Raw genomic sequence first — 21406 nt, 5'->3', positions numbered from 1 at the left:
AAATGGACACCGGAAGGAAGGTTCCATATTCCCATTTCCAATGTCACTGCTGTCTCACCTCAACTTTTACATTGCTTACTATCTTGAAGCCCCACTTCCTAACCTGCATCTTGGAGAAAATGCTGAATTTTAATTTATTCCTCTGCCTCAACAGCTGTATTTAACCCAGTGTTAGCTATTCTCTTCTGCCCCTTTTTCAATCGTTTTTCTTCACCTGTTCAAGGGCAGAGAAGGAAAAAGCAACTTCTCTGAAAAGCCCTCTCACACGGTATAAAAGGCAACAATACTCTTCCTACATCCAGCTTTCACTATTTCCTACAGCTCTAAAAAAATTCAAGCAAAACTGGAGGCATAGAAGCATTCTAACTGCCACTGTATGAGAAACACTATAGAGATGACCACATTAAAATTTAACAAGGAATTTTCACAGCAGTAGCTGTCTAATGATGCCCTCTAGCAAAGAGGCTTTTCTCAAAAACCCATTTTGTTTGTTCTACTCCAGTGCTCTTCCCAAGCCTCACTTGGATGGTTTCAAATAGCAGATGCAGAAAAAAAGAGTCCTTGTGAAAACGGAGCACTGAAGTATTAAAAAAGGATTAGAAAATTGGCACATATCAAATATGTAATAAATATGGTGAAGGGAAGAGGTTTTTCCAGATTTTCTGCTATTTAAACTGCATGAGTGTGCCTGGAGTGAGATAGGTAGGAGGCAGTATTGATAATCTCTGAAAACTTGACAACTGAAGCATATCATGTGGTTATGATTTTGCATATGGACAGGATTATAACATGAGCAATTCTGTAAGACAGACACAACAGCTTACTCTTCCAGTCATGAGTCCAAATCACTTCTCAATTGTCTTTCTGTCAATCAATAAAATATTAAGTAGCCATAAAAATGACTTCATGCAACTATAACAAAAAATAAAAAATAATAATACACAATCTTCCTTGGCTCTCCTTCTCTTTATGTCTTTTACTGAATGCATTGAAGTGCACATACTCACAGAAATTGAAGTCTGGGCCACCAGAAGCTGTAAACCAGCAGGTAAATCAAAGACACTCTAATAGTTGCTCTTTCCTAACAGGATTTTTTCTTTTAACAACTACATTACTTACAGGATTATGTGCTTCTAAAATTTGAATGCATTCCAGTTTTGACAGGGTTTTTGATGTGTTCAGTTGTTCAAAGAGCAAAGCTTGCACATTTACAATAGCAGTATACAGCTCCAACATTTTGGATTTTTTAACAGTCTTTTGAAAGGCTAAAGAAGCACTATACTCTCCAAGTTTGTTTTCCAGATTGCGCAGGTGACACTCTTTTTCAAGCTGCAACTCATACTTAATCTATTAAAAGAAACAACAAAAACCGAAACACAAAAGATAGATTAACAGAAACTCTTATATGCACAGTTATGATTTTAGTACTCTGTTATTAACAAGCAGGATTATGACAGCAAAGAAATCAGTGCTGTTATCTTATATAACACATTGTTTCAAGAAGTGATTTTAACTTTCAATTCCAAGTTTTTACTGTAATAAAAAAAAAATTACAGTACAGTCAAACCCTGTAAAGAGATTTGGGTAGTCAAAAGTTTAATATTAAATGCTAACCCAAACCAGAGGGTTTATATAATTTTTATTATAATAAAATTAAAAGCTAGAAACACAAATAAATCTATGGTTACCTATGTTTAAATGAAAAGATAAAATATGCCCTTTTGCTTAGAAAAAAACATGGAGCTTCTAGAAACACTGTATTTAGTTTCAAATCGGGAAGTGTCAGTTAATCCTGACTGATGACATTCAACCTACTATTCTTTGAGCAAATAATGAAATATCTTCTTATATAAAACAGAGTTAAACTGTAAATCAAAAGTCTATCAGCAATGGATTTCAAATAAGATGAGAATCAGATTGGATCAACATCAAACAGCATAAAATCAAAGTGATTTAATTCAGTAACTGTGTTGCTGCCACACAATTGATGGCACATCCACAGGAACTATTCAAGGGTGAAAGGCAAGTGCAGCATGTGCAGGCACATGATCCAATGCAGTGTGATGAGCTCTCCATGCTCTACCACTGACACTGACAACCAAGGACACTGCACTGTGACTATTTTTCTGTGGGACAATGTGCATAACAGCCAGCTGCAATTACCTTCCTTACCTGCTTCCATCTGAGCTTGTCACTCTAAGCTCCCTTCACACTCAAAGAAAAGGAAGATACCTTTCAGTAGGTTTCCTATCTTAAAATACGGATTTCCACCGACATGCAAGGTGGATGTCTAGGTTAGACACTGATGGCTACACTGCATATCCAGCATTTAGGTAGCTGAATCTTCAAAAGACTACAGTAAACAATTACCTGTTTGATTTTATTCTCTCTCCCTGTACTATTCATGTGGGCTCAAAGAGTTGGATTTTAAGAGAGAAGACACAGACAGAGAAAGCACATGAAGGCCTGAGAGCTCCAACTCCACTACTTGGTGTTGATAACACCTGCTGCCCCACATAGCCATCCACATTCTGTTGCATATCAGAGCCCAAGGTTTTTCCTCACTCCATCTCTAAATTCTCTCTTCATCCTGACACATCTAATCTCATAGGTTTCACAGCACACCAAAAAAACCCAAACCAATCACAACCATTTTCAGAAATCAGCATTTTCAGAGATTTCCTGTACTATGCATTTTAACAGCAATGCTCAAATAACTACTGCCTGTGACAGAATGGAAGAACCACAGTCATCAAAGGAGGAATGTCAAAACCTTTTAAAGTTTTGGTCGAGTTTACTATTTACTACCACCATGGCCTCTGAGAGCAGATACTCATGTTTGCATTCTACTAAAAAGCATTTATCCCATCAAGTTTGGCCTCTTTCTTAAGGAATATGCAGATATGAGCTTGACTATTTAATTTGGTATCTGCATGGGTAGTGCTTTAACACAGGAGGCACCCCTTTGTACATGTAATCAATCTCCCCCATTTTAACTGTCTAAATATAATGAAGACTTACAGCAATTGCCCTGTTGGTGCAAACTACAACACCAGAAAGGCCAGCTGTAGTCCTTAGACACTGTATGACTTCCCACTGGCACAAAACCTGACTCTGGCCAGAATATCTTTGCACAAATCAAAATTATATGTACTAAAAACATTAAAAACCTTATCAGTGTCCTATTCATGTTTATCACAATTATGTACATGTATATACATAATTGACTCTACTTATGATTAATTTTAAGCAAGCATTGAAGAATACTTCAGTCTTACAGACATATTTAGAACCCAAGATGATAAATATTTAATATGATGCCCACAGATTTTCCCTGATAAAAGATCTGCTAAAAGTGCTTGTGTATCACAAAAATTCTATTATCTAGTAGAGAGAGTGTACTGATTGCTGGTGCTGGTGTGGAGGTACCAGCATCATAAAGTCACCCCAGGACAGAGAGGCAAATGTAAAATGTAATTTGGAACCAAATACACTTGTGATATGTTCTTGCTCATGTGATATTATCAATATTTCTCCTGGAGAAGGGTCAGAGAACACCATCCTGCAGCCTTTCAGTACTTAAGGGGGAAAGATGAGAATAAACCACTTAGCAGGGTCTCCTGCAATTGTTTTAACTACAAGAGGGTAGATTTATTCTAAATTTAAGGAAGAAATATTTTAGAACAGTTAGAAATAGTTAGACTTTTAAACATATTTATTAATGCATACTTTAAATTAATATTAAATTAATATAAATATTTTTAAATAGGAAGAAATATTTTACAACAAGGGTGGTGAAACACCTTCAACATTATACAGCAAATGAACTCCTCTTAAACAAAGTGCTGCATCATATAGCTGGTATTACTCTCTACCCCTAGCCACATGAGTTTCTTCCTGACTGTTGCCAGCTCTGAAATCAGCCATACAATAAGAACAACAACAGCTATGCCAGATGGTGCATATAAAACTGGAACAAAGAGGTTTAGAGAAGCTAAATTTCCAATTTTAAAACAAGATTCTAATAAAAATGTAAGACAGTATTTACTGCCTTACATTTACCAAACAAGTATTCAGTACTTTTTTGCCTCTAAAGCTTAGCCCATAATCTGATGTGCAATCAAAGAACAGTACCAAAACCATCTAAATGTTGAAGATCAGGGCATGAGGTATTGAAATCAAAATTTCAATGCCTCTATTACAGGATTAGAACATTCTCAGACCACACTTATCAAACTACTGAAGAGTGCTAGAACACACTTGCCTTCTTGTTGCAGTCTTGCCCAAGCACCTGCACTCACTTTCAAAGACTAGACTAGACTAGACTAGATAAACATTTGCTTTTTTCATCTGCAACCAAATCAAAAAATGTGTTGGTCTCACACAAAAGTGAAACTATTTCTGAATTAACATGCTGACCCAGTATTTTTCATTTTTCAGGATACAGGTATAAAAAGTTAAGAAATTGGTGTAAAACCAGTTTTTTGCCCTAATTGGTACAAAAGTTGATCTTGTAATCATTTTTCAAACTACTTTTTTATCTACCAATTTTATTTACCAATGACACCTGCTTGTTGTGCATAGTTTCTACTGATGTGCACCACCTGTGTTTAACAAACATATCATTGCAATGTCCACCTGACATGCAAAACTACTATTATCCATGTTGTACACATGTGAAAGATCTCTTGGAACATCTACTAGCAGGGAAGTAAAAAGCCTTCAAAATTCTGTATTAAGACTGGCCCCACTAATTTCTCAATAATTAACTTTAGACTGTGTGAGGCTGTGTGTTTTTAAAAGGCATCCACCAGAATCAAGACTTCCTTTCAATTAGCTCTGTACAAATAAACTCAGACCCTGCCCAAAAAGCTTTTGGATCTAAGGATCTACTTTTGGATTTTCAGCAGGATGAGCAGATGTCCAGTAACTAAATGCTGCTCAGCTGAAGCATGCATTGAAACACCTCCCATGTTTTGAAAGTTTTCCTAAAAAACCACAGGATCTAGGGGAGCCTTGCAATCTTGCACAGACCAAGCCCCAGAACCATTGGAAGAAAAAGGGGCGAGACATAAAACCAGTTCTGTAACTAAGATGCAAAAATTACAACAAAGCAAAAACTATTAAGGGTGAAATACAACATCTTGATAAATGCAGGCAACAATAATGAGATGCATCATTCCACTATACCTTACACCTTTTTTCTCTGTTTCTTATTCACATTGATAGAATACTGTCAATCCAGAAAAGAATATACTTACCCTATTCAAATATTCACCTTTCACTGAGTCTTCATAAATTACAATTTTGTCCTGTAAAGATTTCTTCAGATTATCTAACTTATTTCTATTCCTGGATCCCGTTTTCCCCATTTTAGAATGCTGCTGTGACAAGATGAGTAAAGATGCTTTATTGTAAGAGGTATATGAGGATGCTAATGTTAAAATTATTACTTGGCACACCCACCAAATAATGAAACAATTGCAAATTATGACTTTCACTAAGAAAGTAGATATGAAATGAAGGTGCTGCCTATTAATTCAAAACATTCATTTTGGACATTCAGACAAAGTTAGAATTTTTAAAAAAAATTCTTTCAAGTAGAATTATATACTCGTCCTTTCCATGAAAACTCATAGCATATAAATTTGATTTTAAACAAGCTTTAGCAGTGATAATAAGAGAAGATTTTAACTGATACGTTGTCTCCTCAGCACAGTTAAAAATGAACAAAGAATATTAATTTAAGATCTACATTGTTTTCAACACACAGTCTGTGAATCACAAATGAACCATGATAATATTAAGAAGCACTGTTCCATGTAATCAAATTACTCTTGACCTTTCTATTTCTTTACAAGAATACCAACTAAGTATATGTACTCTCGGGGAAACGATAACATCTGTTCAACTATAAGGTTTTGCAAAGTCATTTCCCTCCTTTAGTACTTTAGAAACTATTAAGGCTTTGAACTAGGCTAATTCATAGCATAATTAACCCAGCGTAGTTTACAAGTTTAGAAAACATAACTGAACCAAAACAAAGCAAGGGCAAGTCCTCCTTTTTAAGATGGCATCAGACACAACTAATACAGGAAACATTTTTAGCCCCCATACTTTATAAAAACTGAAAACCACTTATATTTTACACTTTACTGGAGGAATTAAACACCCCTCACAGGGTGTGTGTTCTTCAAAAAGTGCTAGATTTGATAGGCAGATAGACTCCTGGTTGGAAATATTTCTCTAACCTTGAGTATGCCTCATCTTCTACATATTTAGATGTGAGGAAACAACCTCAAACTGTCTGCACACACTTAAATCTTTTGGAAATAAGAAAACGAAATCATGCCAAATTTCTTGCCAAGAAAGGCCATCTGATTCAGGAATTTTACTTTCCTAAACAGACAAAACAATGTAGACATTTCTTTTTCAGAAACTCCCAAAACTTTCACAAAAGCAACAGAAATACACAGGTGTATGTGAAAAAAACCCTATTTATCCAACTGCTGCCCAAACAATTATCTTTAAGTCCACTGATCCTTGCAGACAGGTAAAGTATACACTGCTTTTGCACCTATGAAGAAGCTACAGACAGCAGCCACAGGTAGCTTGCAGGAACCCTTCCCACATCTCCACACTGATCCCACACTGGTCCCACCTGTTCGTTGGTCATTGCTAAATTCTGCTCAACTTTCAGCACCTCGGTGTCCCTCTGCTCCACTTCAAAAGCCTGAAGCAAGGTTCTGGCTCTTATCTTGGGCCACGCCAAGCTGCTGTCCACCTGGGAGAAGCAGCAGTGCAACTCCTGCCTCATTCTAAGCAGCTCCTCTTCTGAGAGTGAGAGGGGTAAACTTAGAAGTTGCCTGTTAAAAAAACACAAGTGCTGTTTAGTGATTTAGGCAATATTGCATAAAATGTAAGAGACATGCTTACAAACACTCTACTCAGCAGTGGTCATCCTTTTTTTGTCTATTTTATATATCAGTTAGTGATTCCACACACAGCAATGAATCGCTCAGCATGTACAAAAAAAATTCTGTGGATACCTTAAATTCTGCATAGAGAGCTTCCTAGAATGTGAAACTTCATTTTCAAAGGAAAACAGCTTTTGAATATTTTTTAAATAAAATAACATTTTTAACACACTTCCTATGCATAGAATCCTTCCACCTCTTCAGACAATACAATCCCTAAACTTCACCTGAAATCAAGATAAAAGCTTCCTATAAAGCCTCTCTGTGCTGTTTCCCAGTGCTTAGCAGTCACAGCTACTGAGAAAGAAAAAAAAATCTCCCCCTATTATAAATGCATATGCCATATCTTCAATCAACAGATAACAATGGTTCCAGCTGTTAACTGCAAAAAGGTAATATGCAGTCTGAAAAATGCAATATATTTTAAGAGTAATTTGAATTACTCAAAGTTCCCATTTTGCAGAAATAAGGTTCTCAACACAGATCTCTACGGAACTAATCATTAGGTAAAGCTAAAGCTGACTTAAAATTAAAGCATGCTCAGCTCTGATTAACCATAGACTACACTCATCCTCTTGTTTATCTTACTTCTTTAAGAATATATCACAAAAAATAACATATTTGTTTGGAAATTTATTTTATTCTACAAACATATACAAACAAAACATGTTTGTATTTAAAACAAGAACAGCATGTCTTTTAAAGAGCACTTTTCATTGAAAAATGTATTATATTGCATGTTTTATTAAGCTATCATTCAAAATAATGCTTTGTGAAAATTATATAGCAGATGAGAACATAAACATGAGAGCTGGCATCTGTCATCAAAATACCATAACTACATACAATGGACTGAAAAAAGACCGTGATGGATTTTAAGGGGCTATTGATAGGACAGTTTTTGCTGCATCTTTTAATCTATTTTCCTGCATTTTACTGAAAAAAAACCAAACAAACCCAAACAGCATACTGCTGCTTCAAATGAAGATAGCATTTAACAAATATGACAGGCACACTGCAGCTTTGAACAGAGTTATTATGGAATCCTAAGTTAGAAACAGTCAAGTTCTGCTGGGTCATACAATCTACTTCCATATTCCTGCAGGTCTGCTCTTGGCAATGTAAAAAAGAGATAGTAAAGACAAGCTAGAAAACACATATAAATGACTCACAGAAAAGTATTTAAAATGCTGAATAAAATACAAAGCCCTAGAAATTAGAACCAAAACAATGGGGAAAAATCTAATTTTCTTCTTTACCAAAGTAAATATAATGGGTAAAGTTTCTTTTTATATCCTGTTATATGGTTTTACAAGATGTGGTAGGAAAACTTATTCTGTCTGGATAAAACTGCCCATACAAATCTCTTTTGCTTTAAAGAAGAGGCATGAAGGAAAAACTTTTACCAGTGTCTTTTTTTTTTTTTTTTTTCCCTTTTTTTTTTTCTTTTTTCTCCCTCCCTGTTCAATCTGTTATGCCTGGTACATTTTCTCCAGAGCCACACAGCTTATTATAGGTTTCCTTGTTCCAGTTGCTTCCCCTAAAGCTGCAATTTTATTTTTTCATGTTCCCATGTCTCTAACAATGTCTCCCATTAAAGAAACATTGTATAGGAAATGTAGTACTGCAAATATTGAGGCAATCAAACAACCAGACATAAATGTACTTGAAAGCTCAGAAGAAACACTCATGAACATTCCCTGATCTCTCAGGGACCTTGCTGTCTGCTGTGAGAAGCACAACTACTCTTGGCCACAGCCATGGGCTCTCTCTGTGCATCCTCCCACCTGTGGCAAGGCCACCACCTGCTTTCCCACCTCCCCATGGTCACACTGCGGCAGGCAGTAATGGTCCTAACACTTGCAGGGGCCACAACTCTCTGCAGCACTGCCTGTGTCCTGATGCCTGTCTGGCTCAGGGCTTGGGGCCAGGGACACTCAGTCCACAGGCCAGAGCAGCCCAGTCTGACACGTGGAGCCATGAGCTGGACAGGCAGACACTGCACTGTGTACTAAGGGACTATGTGGAAATATTATGACAAAGCTTAAACCAAACCTGATGAGTAAGGCTTGATTTGTGGCTAGAAAGAATATATGGAACTCAGACTTGGGGCCAATTCGTTCTGACATATTAACTGGCATTTCCAAAGTGAGGGAGCTCAAAGAACAGAGAATAACAATGAAAGATGTTCCACCATCCATGGAATGAATGGAAGTATAAAACCTTTATTCCATGTTTTTAGCTTCAAGACTGCTGCTTCCTAGGATTTCCACTGCAGCACTCACCCACTGGTACTGCATGGGCTGAGCAACTTGGATAAAATAATCAATTCCTAAACGCCCAACAGAGAATTGATCATTAGGAATTACAACTGGACAGGTGTGAAAACTCTTAGTTCTCTTCTATTTGCCATAGTAGCTAAGAAAAAAGTGGACAGTAATACTTGCATGAATATTGACTGTTCCCAGCTCCTTATTTTCTTTTGTTCCGAGATGCCTGTTTCCAGCTCTTGGCTTAGCTTCTGCCTGGTGAGCTGAAGCAGCTCTTCAGCAGCCATGTTCTTGTCATGTTCTTCCCTTTCAAGCTGTGTGTGTTTAATTACCATCTCTTTTTTGTGCTCCTCCACAGCTTCTAGGAGGAACAACTTTGGCACATGAAGCTTGACCAGCTCTTGTACAAACACTCCACACTGAACACGTTTAAGCTCTTCAACAGCTTTCTCTGCTAGGCTAAATAGAAGCTCCTTCAGCTCTTCGCTGGCCTCATTGTCAAGCTTTTCAGTAAGCTCTTCAAATTCAATGGTGCGATCGCTCAGAAGATTTTTCCAGTGTCTCAGGTAATGAGAGATGTCATCAGTAGTTTTGAAGGGGTCTCCGAGTGGCAACTGCTCCTTCTGAAGCTCTTTCTGCTGATTCATTTACCAAAAAGAGGAACAAAGTTAAGAAAAAAGAACATCTTGAATTCTAGCTCCCTAAGTATGAATTTTATAGCAATGCAAAATTTCATACTTTTGATTTCCCATGTTCTTGAAACTGGTTTTCACTGTCCAGAGTCTCACCCAGCCTTCAACAGATTGGCTCTGTGAGTACCTAGGAGGTCTGTGATAACTCTGACTATTGTTAGACAAAAGGGCTGTGACAATATGAACTGTTGCTAGACAAAAGAGCTAACACCTAAACAAATGCATCATCATGTGTTTTAACATAATCTTAGCTAGCTGAACTTCAGTGATCTGGCAGTATTCCAGAAGTGAATCTGGATCAAATAGCAAAGAAGGAAAAGAATTTTAAAAAATGACCAAAAGTTTGGTTTTTTTTAAATTTTCCCCATCTTGCAGTTTCATTGGAAAGCTAAACCAAAGCTACCTACACTGAGAATAAATGTAACAGATTATGTCACCATCTCCAGGCCAGCTGTCTATGCTTACACTGGTATTTGTTAAAGGACAAAAGCAGTGAAACACATCCTGCAAAAGGTAAGATCCACCTCACCTAACTTGGGTCATCTTAAGAATTATCACTTAATCCAAGATAGTTTTTCCTACACCTTTTAGGCAGAAAATATACCTTCGGACAACAACAACTCCCTGGCAGATCACCTGCAAGTCCCCTTACATTATGAGATGACTTGTTTCTTTTGGAGTTACCTTTGCTTTTTAGATGGCTGGAGGTGACATGAGCTTTACCACAAGCACCCACAGGTAGAGCATCTTTTAAATAGCTTTGGTTTGTATTTGAATTTAAATTGTGCTACTGAATTCACTCAGGTCACACATGATCAGGACACCCACAGAAAATGGTGACTGTCACCTGAGCCGTCTCGCTCACCAGCTCCTGAACCTGAGCTGGCTTTTGCCTGTCTGCATGTTACAGAAGCTTGCCATGACCCCCCTGGACACATTACACTAAGCAGAGGAGCTTCAGAAGTTTCTCCAGCTAAGCTGAAGTTACTTTCTGCAGGTTTTTTCTGAAAGAATAGCTATGAATTACTGCATGACTAATACAGAACACAGTGGTACACAGCTGAAACCAACTGGCATTTATTTTAAACCATGCTCCTGGCAGTGTTGACTCCTGTTGTAAGAACTACAATTTATTTTTCAATTAATTCAATTTCTAACTGATGATAAGCCCTATGAAAATAAAAACATTGAAAATAATTACCTTTTGCAGCATTTCCCGCCTTCGCTTGGTAATGAGTTTCTGGCAAAGCTTCTGCTTTTCTTGTTTTAAATCATGATCAAATTTCTGTTTAACAAAATGAATTTCAGCCTCAGCTCGGTCCAGCAGGATTCCCAAATGACTTTCAGGTAGATGACCTGCTCTGTAATGACAGTGTTTGAAGGCTGTTATCCCAAATTCTTGAGAGCAAAAGGATAGCTGAGGCAATTAGTACCATAAACAGGATCAGCAAAATAGACAGAAAGGACAGTGTTTGTTTCTTTAGCAGTGATACCTGGGAGAATCAAACAAGGAAGGGGATAATCAAAGGACAATCCCAGAGATGAGCACAGAATTGAGGCAGTTTGTGAAGGTGTATGGAAAAGAAATGAGAAGGATGGACAGATGGGAAGGACAGACAGAAAGGAAGGACTGGAAGGACAGGCGAGTGAAAAACCAATTACATATCAGTTTGTAATGTAAGTGATGTTCAAATGAGACATTTTAAACCTTATATATTATGCATATTTAATTTTTTTCATATAATGCCCCTGGAATGCCATTTTATAGGTCTTTTACAACTCCTTCTCATTAAAAACATATCTCTCTTTAAAGTATGTAATAAAGTAAAAAGAAAAATTATTTTTAGTAGACAAAGCAATATCCACAAAATACTTATATTCATACTCCCTACTAAATTTACATCAGAAGAATTATAAAAAATTCAAAATAATAGCAAAATTCAATTATCTTAAACAGCAAATTGTCAGTCATAAGCCCACAGTGCTTTCAAGTGGAAGTTCAAATCTATGGTCTACCTCTAGTTGCTACAGTATTTAATGTCAAAGAGAAAACAAGATCTCAACAGTGCCTGCAACAGTTAAAAAAATCTCCCCCTCCACAAACTCAAATTGAATTTCAGGACTTACCTGTTATTACATTTACACAAAAAGCTCCCAAATCTTTCTTATTCAACAGAAGAATAAAAGAACATCTTAATTCAGACCAGGCTGTTGGACACTTATGAGTTATAATTCTATTAATCACAGTGGACTTAGAAAATGTGGTGTTGAAATGTGCTTTGAAATGAAAGCACCAATTCCTGACCTGAACCTGGATGTTATACAGATACCTACTAATTTATCTATCCAATTCCCATTTTCTCAAATATTACAGAGTCAGGACTCAGATTAAGCCAGGGCTTTCAAGGTTTCATTCCAGTGTGATACCTGGCCAAATTCCTAAATTGAAGTTACATCTAAATGTGATAAGCAAGCCCCTTTCCAGAAAGGAGAGTCTTATTTTGCTTTACTAGGATTTATTACTACTGTGACAATTTAGTTCCAACCAAAATCCTCAAAATAAGAGCTAAAATAAATCAGATTACCAAATTAGCTTGCTTGTACCCACTGCACTGTAACCAAGGTGGCCAGAACCCAAAATTCACACCCCCATCTTCTGCTCAAGCATCCACAACTACCTGAGCAAGCCATGAAGCATCACTCCTATATAATGTATGTGCTGTATAGAAATTCAGATGTGCTCTATCACAGTTATGTCAACAAAAGAGATCCTCCTTTTCCAGAGCTTTTTCAAAGTCTATTGCATTTCTTTAATCTGGAAAGAGGATTAAAATACCTTTCAGTATTTCAAGAGTAATCCACCAAGCATCATTCTTGGCCAGGTAATTTCTGCCTTGAAACCAATCAATGTTAAAATTCAGTGTTATGTCAAAACCTCCCTAACAGCACCAAGTTTTTTTTGGTAACTCTAAGTCCTCCCTCTCCTTTTTGACTGAACCCAAGGCAAAAGATAGGCAAATAAAGGTAATAAATTATGGTGAGAAAGTGAGGAAAGATAATAACCAAGATATTATTTTTAACACCTTCATCCTCTCTTATACTGAGGAAATAAACCCAGGCTTGCTGCATCCAATTAAAATCCCTGTCCAGAGCAGTGAAAAGAGTCTGCAATAGAAAAAGATAGATGTGCTGGAACCACACAGCAAATGAAAGTTTAAGGAAAGTCATGCAACACAGAATGATAGGAAGATGATATATAGCTACCCATTTTTAGGATTAAAAAAAAAAAGTCTACAGTATTTCAGTTAGTTTATTTAGAGATCCAGTATGTCCACAGCTAAAACTGTAGGTGATGCAGTATCCCACAACAAAAGCCTGTATCTCTTTATGCGCCAACTTATATTAATTGGCTCAATCCTGGCAAGACACCTTCATTTCTGGTTTCATACAAATACAATATAAAAACAATTATAGTATTAGGAATAAAAGATGTCCTAGTCTCAAAGGACTCCAAACAGAAATGCAAAACAAAAGGAGAGGAGAAAGTAATGAGACAGTATAGACTGTATGATAAAACTGCCTGGTCTCAGCATACCAGAAATTTAATCACTGAAATGTGCAGGCACATATCTTTGAACAAAGAGAATTTTAATGAAGGAGAATACTGTGGTAATGTCAAGGATGTTTAAAGAGAGACCCTCTCAAAGGCAGTGAACACCAAGGAAGTTACAGAGGTGAAGTGTGTAGCCAACAGCAGCAGTGTCACAGGTCAATCAATCAGAGAGAAACCTTGACTTCTCTGTATTGAATAAAAGCCAACAAATTAAGGAGCAAATACAGAGAGAGAGCACTGAAGTAAAAAGCAGGACTTTGATGTTACAGGGAACCAGTGCTCCGGGACGCTGGACCCCAGCAAAGGAAAATTGTTTCATGAAAGTTAGAAAAGGAACAGGAGCATCACTAAAGAAAAACGGAAAGAGATATGAAGCAGAAAAGCTGTACAGGCCTAAATGTACATGGAGGCTGAATCACATCACTACAGAGAGAGAACTTGCATGACTCTGCCCATGCTACTCTAGCTACATCAGGATTTCACCTGCTGAACTGGCATCTTGTTGTTGTCCAGATCAAAATTCATGTAAATAAATGCCCCCCCTATATATCACAGTGCTACAAGCAGAAAAGGTTTTAAGAGATTCTTAGAAAACTTCATACTGATGCATTACTGCCGACTTCCACAAATGTCCAGCCTACACATTGCTGGAAAACTACTTTCTATAGAAGTATAAATGGTGATTATTAAGAAGAACGAGACCAGTATAAAGTGCTTGCTGTAATATTTTGACCAGTTTAGAAACACAATATACAGGAAATCCTTGAGGTCTTAAAAAAATTAAGTTTTGGGAGAAATTTATAAAGGAGCTTGCAAATTTGTACCTAATGAGCCAGCATAACTGAATTCAATTTTTAAGAGACTGAAGAAGAAAGAAATTTCTTGTGAACAAGAAGATGCTGGCAAAAGAATAACACAATGATGTTATTGTTTAAAACCATCAAGAACCTTGCACTTCTGTTGGTAGCAAGAAAAACCCAAGATAAACACTGCCTCAAGTATTGCCCTTTTGCCCATTATTCTTTAAGAAAAAAAATAAAGAGCCTAGGTAGCCATCCCTCAAATCCATGATTACAGATTATATTTTAAATTCTTCTTTCCTGCTTTTTGGCACTAAAGTCCAGACTTAATTTTCAAAAGACAGTGAGTATTCAAAAACTAGTCCAGACAAATGGGACATTTTATTTAAATACAGCTTGAAAACTCTGGCTACTCTAATTAATTTCAAATGTTCACAGCCCTCCCTAGAACTGGTCTGGGTTTATTTTTCTTTTTATAACATTAATTTCTAGCCACACAGAATCCTTTTCATGTTAATTTGATACTGCCTTGCTATTTGATAAATTTTAAACATACTATTAAAACTTCATTTTTAGAAGACTTCTTCCCTCAATATCTATCTGCTGGTTTATCACTGCATCTATCTGTGGTATATTTAATCTATATATATTTTCTCTTCTCCATTTAAGTTTTGTATTTTAGAATTCCATTTATAACAGTAAGTTTAAGGCACTCTATTGTAAAGTGGACAAAATAGATTAAGACAGAGCTGTATCTGTATTTAGCAAGCAGATTCAATGGTAAAGTGAACAATAAGAGCATACCATGGTTGCAAATTTAAAGTACCACTCAGACTGGACTGCTCTTGATGCTCCAATTTTAGTGATCCAATTTGTAGACATTCCCAAAATCACTTTCTAGTTAGAAACTGAAATACAAGCCTATGTTATGCAATTATACATTTCTCATGAGTTATATTATACTATTTCAGTTTGCCTGTAGAAAATAAAACAGCAGAAAGTAATACATTCTGGAGTTTTGTAATCACACCACCTAAAGAATATATTATTAGAGTTTGGCCAACATTTGTCTGAGAGGAATTACTGTGGCAGCAGGTATGGGAAGTTACAGGACAATAATTAGTTCTAGGCCAAGAAAGCCAAATGGGATTGCTTTTCTAAAAATGATATCTCTAACTATTGGCATGTGTCCTTCGTCCACAGAGAACCAGCCAGTGCATACTCTGAAAGTTTAATAGGAGAGTGCTAGAAAAATTGATTTTTAATTTTGGTAACAATACTTACTGCTTTTGGAAGTTCAGGGGATTTTGGAAGATTTTTTTAATACATTTAATACATTTTTGGGGATGAGATTCATGAGGTCTTTGATTAACTAACACTATGCCTTTCCTTTCTGTATAATAGTTGATTTCTTTTGTGACTGTTAGGTGCAATACTAGGCATTAAACAATGGGTGAAACTGATTCTTCCAGCTCAAAAAGTCCCAGTTGTTCACTGCAATGGTCACACAGTGAGGTTCTCACAAAGGCTTTTCACATAACCACATCTGTGAAAGACATGTCTGAATAGTATTTCCTATTCCAGGACATCTTTGTCTTTGAGCCACACAGCTGCAGACCGTACCAAAACAGTGCAAAACTACTGGAAGAAGCTCTCTCCAAACAATGAATCTGGGGGCTAAATTCAGAGTAATTCTAGCTAAATTTAGGATATGATACCAATGAGGCAGAACACAGGACAATCAAAAAGAAAAGCAAGGAAAAGATACCTAAACATCCTGATAAATTATTTCACCACATCAACAGGTGCAATCTTTAGTAGCTTGTAACAGACTTCCTGGTTCCTAATATTAACTTACTTTTAAATTAAGTTAACATTGTGGAAGAAAAAGCACAGCATAAAGATCAGCATCCCTCTAGCTGTCTTAATGTACATTTCTCATATTGTCAGTGACTGACATCAATTCAGACATCTCAAATAAACAAATAAAGCAGCATTCACAGGACCAATAGCAGCAGTGCTAGGTTGTTTTCCTGTACACTGACATCTTTTGCTGCTGAGGAGCTGGCAGGCTCCTCAGTAATCTCTCCATATGCCAAACTAACACAGTTCCTGGGTGGTAGCACTGTCTCTCTTAGTGCTCCTCACAGCCACACAATTCTAAATAACTACGTCCCTGTGTGTCTGCTGAGTCACTATTTCTACCTCTCTACCTCAATACTGAGTATCCTATCACAGAGTACTCAGTCAGCCTGGGTCTGCTATGATATCCCAAATAACCTGAATTAATGTATTACAACAGTCCATTTCCAGGTCTACTTTTTACTTCCCTGACATTTGCCTTTCATTCCTGCAACAGGTGTATTCTCTACTAGTCAAACTCCTCCAGTTAAATTATTTATAAGCTTAATCTATTTTTTTTAGGAAACATTAATGATTTCCAATTCAAAAAAAAAAAAAAAAAGAAACTATATGTCCAGCTCTTCTAACACATTCAATCACAAGTGAATGCAAATTGTTCTTTTCTGTTAAATCCAGATATTTGTGCATAAAGCATGCAGACAAATGGTCTTCATTGGTACATGCTGCAATGAACTTTGGCATTAGTTTTCACATGACTGATGAGTATTTACACAAATAGTGGATGTTTAAAGACACTGAAAATCTTACATGAGTCTGGTTTCCACTGAATTCAGAATTACAAAGAGGTACAAACATGTTTCCAGCAATACATCTTGTGCTGTAGAAAGTGGACACAAACAAGAAAACCTCACCTTAACACCTGCTGGGATTTAACTAACCAAGTCAATCAGTTACAAAACATTTTCTTAGAATTAACTAAAAGATAACATTTTTATGCAACTCTCCTGCTAGGTAACAGAAAAAAGACTTTTGAAGAGTCTACTGTCTGCAAGATAACATAGTCAAATGGCTGACAAGGAAAGTTGAGTTCTTTACCTTTCTGTCTTGTTAATGAGACTTGTTATCTGGGTTGCTGCAGCATTTATAAGAGCAGAGACATGAGAATCCCTTGACTGTATCTTACTTATAAGATACTCTCTGTAAGAAAATCTTTTACCCAGATGATATTTCTTGCAAGCTTGCAAAAAATCCATTAGATCTTCAATGTCACCCTACAGGAAAGAATGTGAACAAATGTGAACATTTAATTAGATGTAATGCTGACTTTGGCTAACACCTGTGAGTATCAGGTCAGATTTCTTTGTTAATAGGACAAAGTTAAAAAAATTCCTACAAGTGTAAAACAATAAGCTTGTATCAACTTAATTCTAATGATCTCATCAAATTATTATGATTATTTCAACAAAACAAAATAAATTATGTGGAGAGTTTTTGGCCTTATAACCTCAATATTGTGTGTACTTTCCTGAACAGTTAGTGCATGTCTGTGCCCTGAGTTAACAGGTCATTTGATCAGATATTCACAATTACATACACATTACATGCAACCCTACCAGTGTTAACAGAACTGATCTTTACAATGTAATAAAGGGTCACATTTTTAAACGTGTCTATAAGCTGGCTTCAAAGCCAACTCCAGAGGGAAAGCCAAGTCCACTGCACACATCTTGGCTTAGAAGCTCCCCCTTCCAACAGTGGCAAACAGGAAGGGTTTAGATACCTTCAGATGGGTCTGGGCAGAGATCCAAGTTGGGCACACAGTGCTCTATAGCAGACATTCTGCTAGCACAAATAGCCAAGACAAGGTCTGCTAGTTACATGACCCATGTCTGAGCAGCCAAAACACAGTCAAACCTTTTTTCACTTCTTTGATCTGGCTGCTTAACTATCTTCTGCACAAAGTGCTTGCTGCATCTCCCTCTGACAGTGGCCCACGTGTAGCTTCTGTAGACAAGGTTGAGCATCAGGTTTTAGGAGTGGGCCTTACATGCTCTGACACCTACTTTCCAGATGTTGCTTTTTAACCTCCCGCCTCAACCTGCAGGACTACAACAATATACTCTTCCTCAAGAGACAGCCAGAAGAAAAATTCTCATAAGTTTTGTAATCCAAAGCACTAGCTTTCAACACAAATGGAAGAAAAACCAACCAAACAAAAAAAGCAAGCCATGAGGAAACAACTCAAGCTATTCTGTTGCAAGAAGTTTAAAATGTAACTGAAAGAAAAACTTATGTCCTGAACATCAGCACCCTTGATCATATAACCTAGAGATATGCAACCCCTCTAAGGACATAATCATAGTACTTCAGCCACACCACAATTGCAATAATCTACATATTTGGACTGGGGTGCTCAGTACATCCTCTGAAGTATAGAAGAGAACTTGATGCCCAGGGTGTTTTGAACATATGCGCATACGTCAATATACAGTTGTGTAGATGCCCAGATGTGCATAATGAATGCATTATAATTTTTTAAAGTACTTTCTAAGAAAGCTCGTTATGAAAGTGATAACATTAATCCCGAAACATTTCTCAAAAGTTACTGCAGGTTTGTATTCTGTCTTTAGGTTAGGAATGGAGATACCATCCTATTACCTGTATTTTAGAGTAACCTTCCACTAATGCTTTAGCTGCTTCCACCTTCAGTTCTCCCCTTGAAGTGACATTTATTATCTGTGTAAAAAAGATAGTATGGAGCTCCTTTCTTTGGGTAACAGCCAGCTCTCTATAAGCCTTTGCAAAATATTCCTCCTGCTTTACAAAAAGGAATCTCTTCAGGCAGTCCTGCTCCAGTCTGTGAAGTTTGTCCAGAAGACTTCTGTATTCTATAGCAGGCTGCAGAGAATAAAGAAATAAATGCATCAGAAGTGATTTTCAGAATTCAATATATTTTAAAGTATCAGTGCTACTAGCTCATATAAATTTTATAAATACTTCAGTTACTGTCATTTCAGGTTTAAGTAAAGGCTAATATTGAATCAGTGTACCCTTTACATACTTTTCACCTATTTGGATGGCAGTGTTGTACAGTTGCCAGTCTCTAATCCAGATACCACTTCCAAGGCATAATAAAATTCTTTTAGAATTCACAAGTCTTAGATAACATAAATTATATAAAACCCCATGAAATATAACATAAATTATATAAAACCCCATTAAATTCAACACAAAGACTATATATGAAATTAATTTTTTAGGTTTCATCACTCCTGAAGTCATATTAAAATTAAAAAGACTCAGATTTATACAACACATACAAATTAAATAGTAATAAGCATAATTTTAAAACCAACATAAATTAGAACAAAATATTATTCTACTAAAAAATCTTGAGAATTTTTTTATTATTGGTGACCTACTTTAACTATCAGTTTCTACAAATTAATCCAAGAGCATCGTTTTAGATTTACATTTACAACCATGGAGTAGAACTAAATGGCAATTACTTTAAAAGCTTCTTTACCAGAAATGCTTCCTCTTAGTTCTCTAGTAAGACTTACATATTCATAGTTTTAATCTCAGATGGTATAAAGTCATTATAGAATCAAAACACACATGTCCCACAGAGCACAGAATGCTCCTTATGCCACCAGAGCTACCCAACAGTCACAATGTCATCTTGTTCTAAATTTCATACCAATTATCTTGAGGAGAGCTGCCCTCCACACTTCACTTCTCATTCCTAAGAGATACATTGCAGGTAGCAAACAATTAATCAAAAAGGAATAGAAATTCTATGTTTTGGCTGAGAAGGGCAGGAGGTTATTGCTCTAGTTGTTTTCCACTGCCATCCCTTGGGTGTCAGTACACCTGCTGCCCAGGAAAATGGCTGTGAGCCAGCCCTCATGCTCCAGAATGTCCTTCTGGACCACGTGCTGTGACAAGTGTAAAATCAAGTCCTTCTACAGACAGAAAAGTCAACAGCAACAGCAAAGATAGGATGTGGTAAATGGATCAGGACAGGTACTGGACTGGTCTTAATTGCTTGCTTGACTCCTTCTATTCAGGATTTTCATTACAAATCAGACTGACCCAACACCAATACATTCCTTACAAAGCAAAGCCACTTTGCTGAGAGTATATTTAGTGTGGGTTCACACACTGAGGTTCAGGCCCCTCCCTCTGCCAAGGCAGGACTTAGTGAGGTCTAGACTCCTTCTATATCCAACAGAAAGGAGAAAGTCTCCTGCAGAGTACAGTCTACCTCCTCTTTAAGAAGGTGACCACAAGTATCTCTTCCTTCCCACCTCTTGCATTTCTAGCACCTCTAGCTCAGGATAGGCATATCCTACAGGTATGGAAAACTACACAGAGTCACAATTTAAAATCCACCAGGAAACATTAAAGAAATTCTACTGTCTCATTAGCCTTGTGCCATTAATTTTCTCTATGCAACAGCCTGATAAAACAAAGCTCTTCCTGAGAGCCTCAACATACTGGAGTACCTTTAATGGGTCACACTCTGCAAAAAAAACTTCTTGTGTCAAAATTTTAATCATTAATTGACATAACACAATTAAGGGGTATGAGATATTCAAATACCACTTGTGGTCCAGAAGAAAAACCCCACTAGTAAGTAACAAACTGCACTATTTGTTCCCACCAAGTCACCCTCTTATCAAACATGAAACAACAACTTGGGGCATTTTAGCATTTTAAGCTTACACAGATGAAATATTCAAAACTTACCAGAATCCTCCAAGCCACAGGAACTTGTTAAAAATAATAATAAAGAAAAAGGGTGGGGGAAATAAGTTTTATTGTAAACATTAAATATATTCAAAAAAAGACATGGAAGACTGGAGCATTGTAAGGAATCATACTCTGACTTCAGTTATTTATTTATCTATCCCAGAGGCTATTTCTGAGAGAAGTTCACTCCTTGCTCTGTCTAAAATACAGATTGTTCTGCTTGCCTTCACTCTTTCCAGAGGCAAATCAGTCCCTGGTTGTGCTTATATTCTAATTTTCTTCAAAAATAGAGCATAAATATTGGAAGCTTTTTTACCTAGACTGTAAGGTTTATGATGCTCTGAATGTGCAAAATACTTCACACAGTGTCTGAAATCTCAGAAAGTGCTGCAGTAAACTACAGTAAATAAAAATACACCACTTTGCAATAGTACAA

At 36.7% G+C, this 21406-nt stretch overlaps 1 protein-coding gene across 7 annotated transcripts in view; it reads right to left on the bottom strand.

The window, feature by feature from the left end:
• Positions 1 to 21406, bottom strand: part of EVC2 (EvC ciliary complex subunit 2) — a 62442-nt gene that overhangs the window by 7634 nt on the left and 33402 nt on the right. For 3 of the 7 annotated variants that reach the window (XM_021550707.4, XM_085577672.1, XM_085577675.1), the window contains 7 exons: positions 18874 to 19113; positions 17311 to 17486; positions 11141 to 11300; positions 9425 to 9885; positions 6662 to 6866; positions 5262 to 5384; positions 1120 to 1347 (listed from right to left, as the gene is read on the bottom strand). In XM_021550707.4, coding sequence (XP_021406382.3) covers positions 1120 to 1347; positions 5262 to 5384; positions 6662 to 6866; positions 9425 to 9885; positions 11141 to 11300; positions 17311 to 17486; positions 18874 to 19113 — 1593 coding nt within the window. The remainder of the gene's footprint in view (positions 1 to 1119; positions 1348 to 5261; positions 5385 to 6661; positions 6867 to 9424; positions 9886 to 11140; positions 11301 to 17310; positions 17487 to 18873; positions 19114 to 21406) is intronic. The other 4 variants (XM_085577671.1, XM_085577673.1, XM_085577670.1 and 1 more) reach the window with 4 other exon arrangements.

The sequence above is a fragment of the Lonchura striata genome, chromosome 4 (genome assembly GCF_050655825.1).
Source record: "Lonchura striata isolate lonStrDom1 chromosome 4, ASM5065582v1, whole genome shotgun sequence".
Classification (NCBI taxonomy): Eukaryota; Metazoa; Chordata; class Aves; order Passeriformes; family Estrildidae; genus Lonchura; species Lonchura striata.
This window is presented reverse-complemented; position numbering and strand designations above follow the sequence as displayed.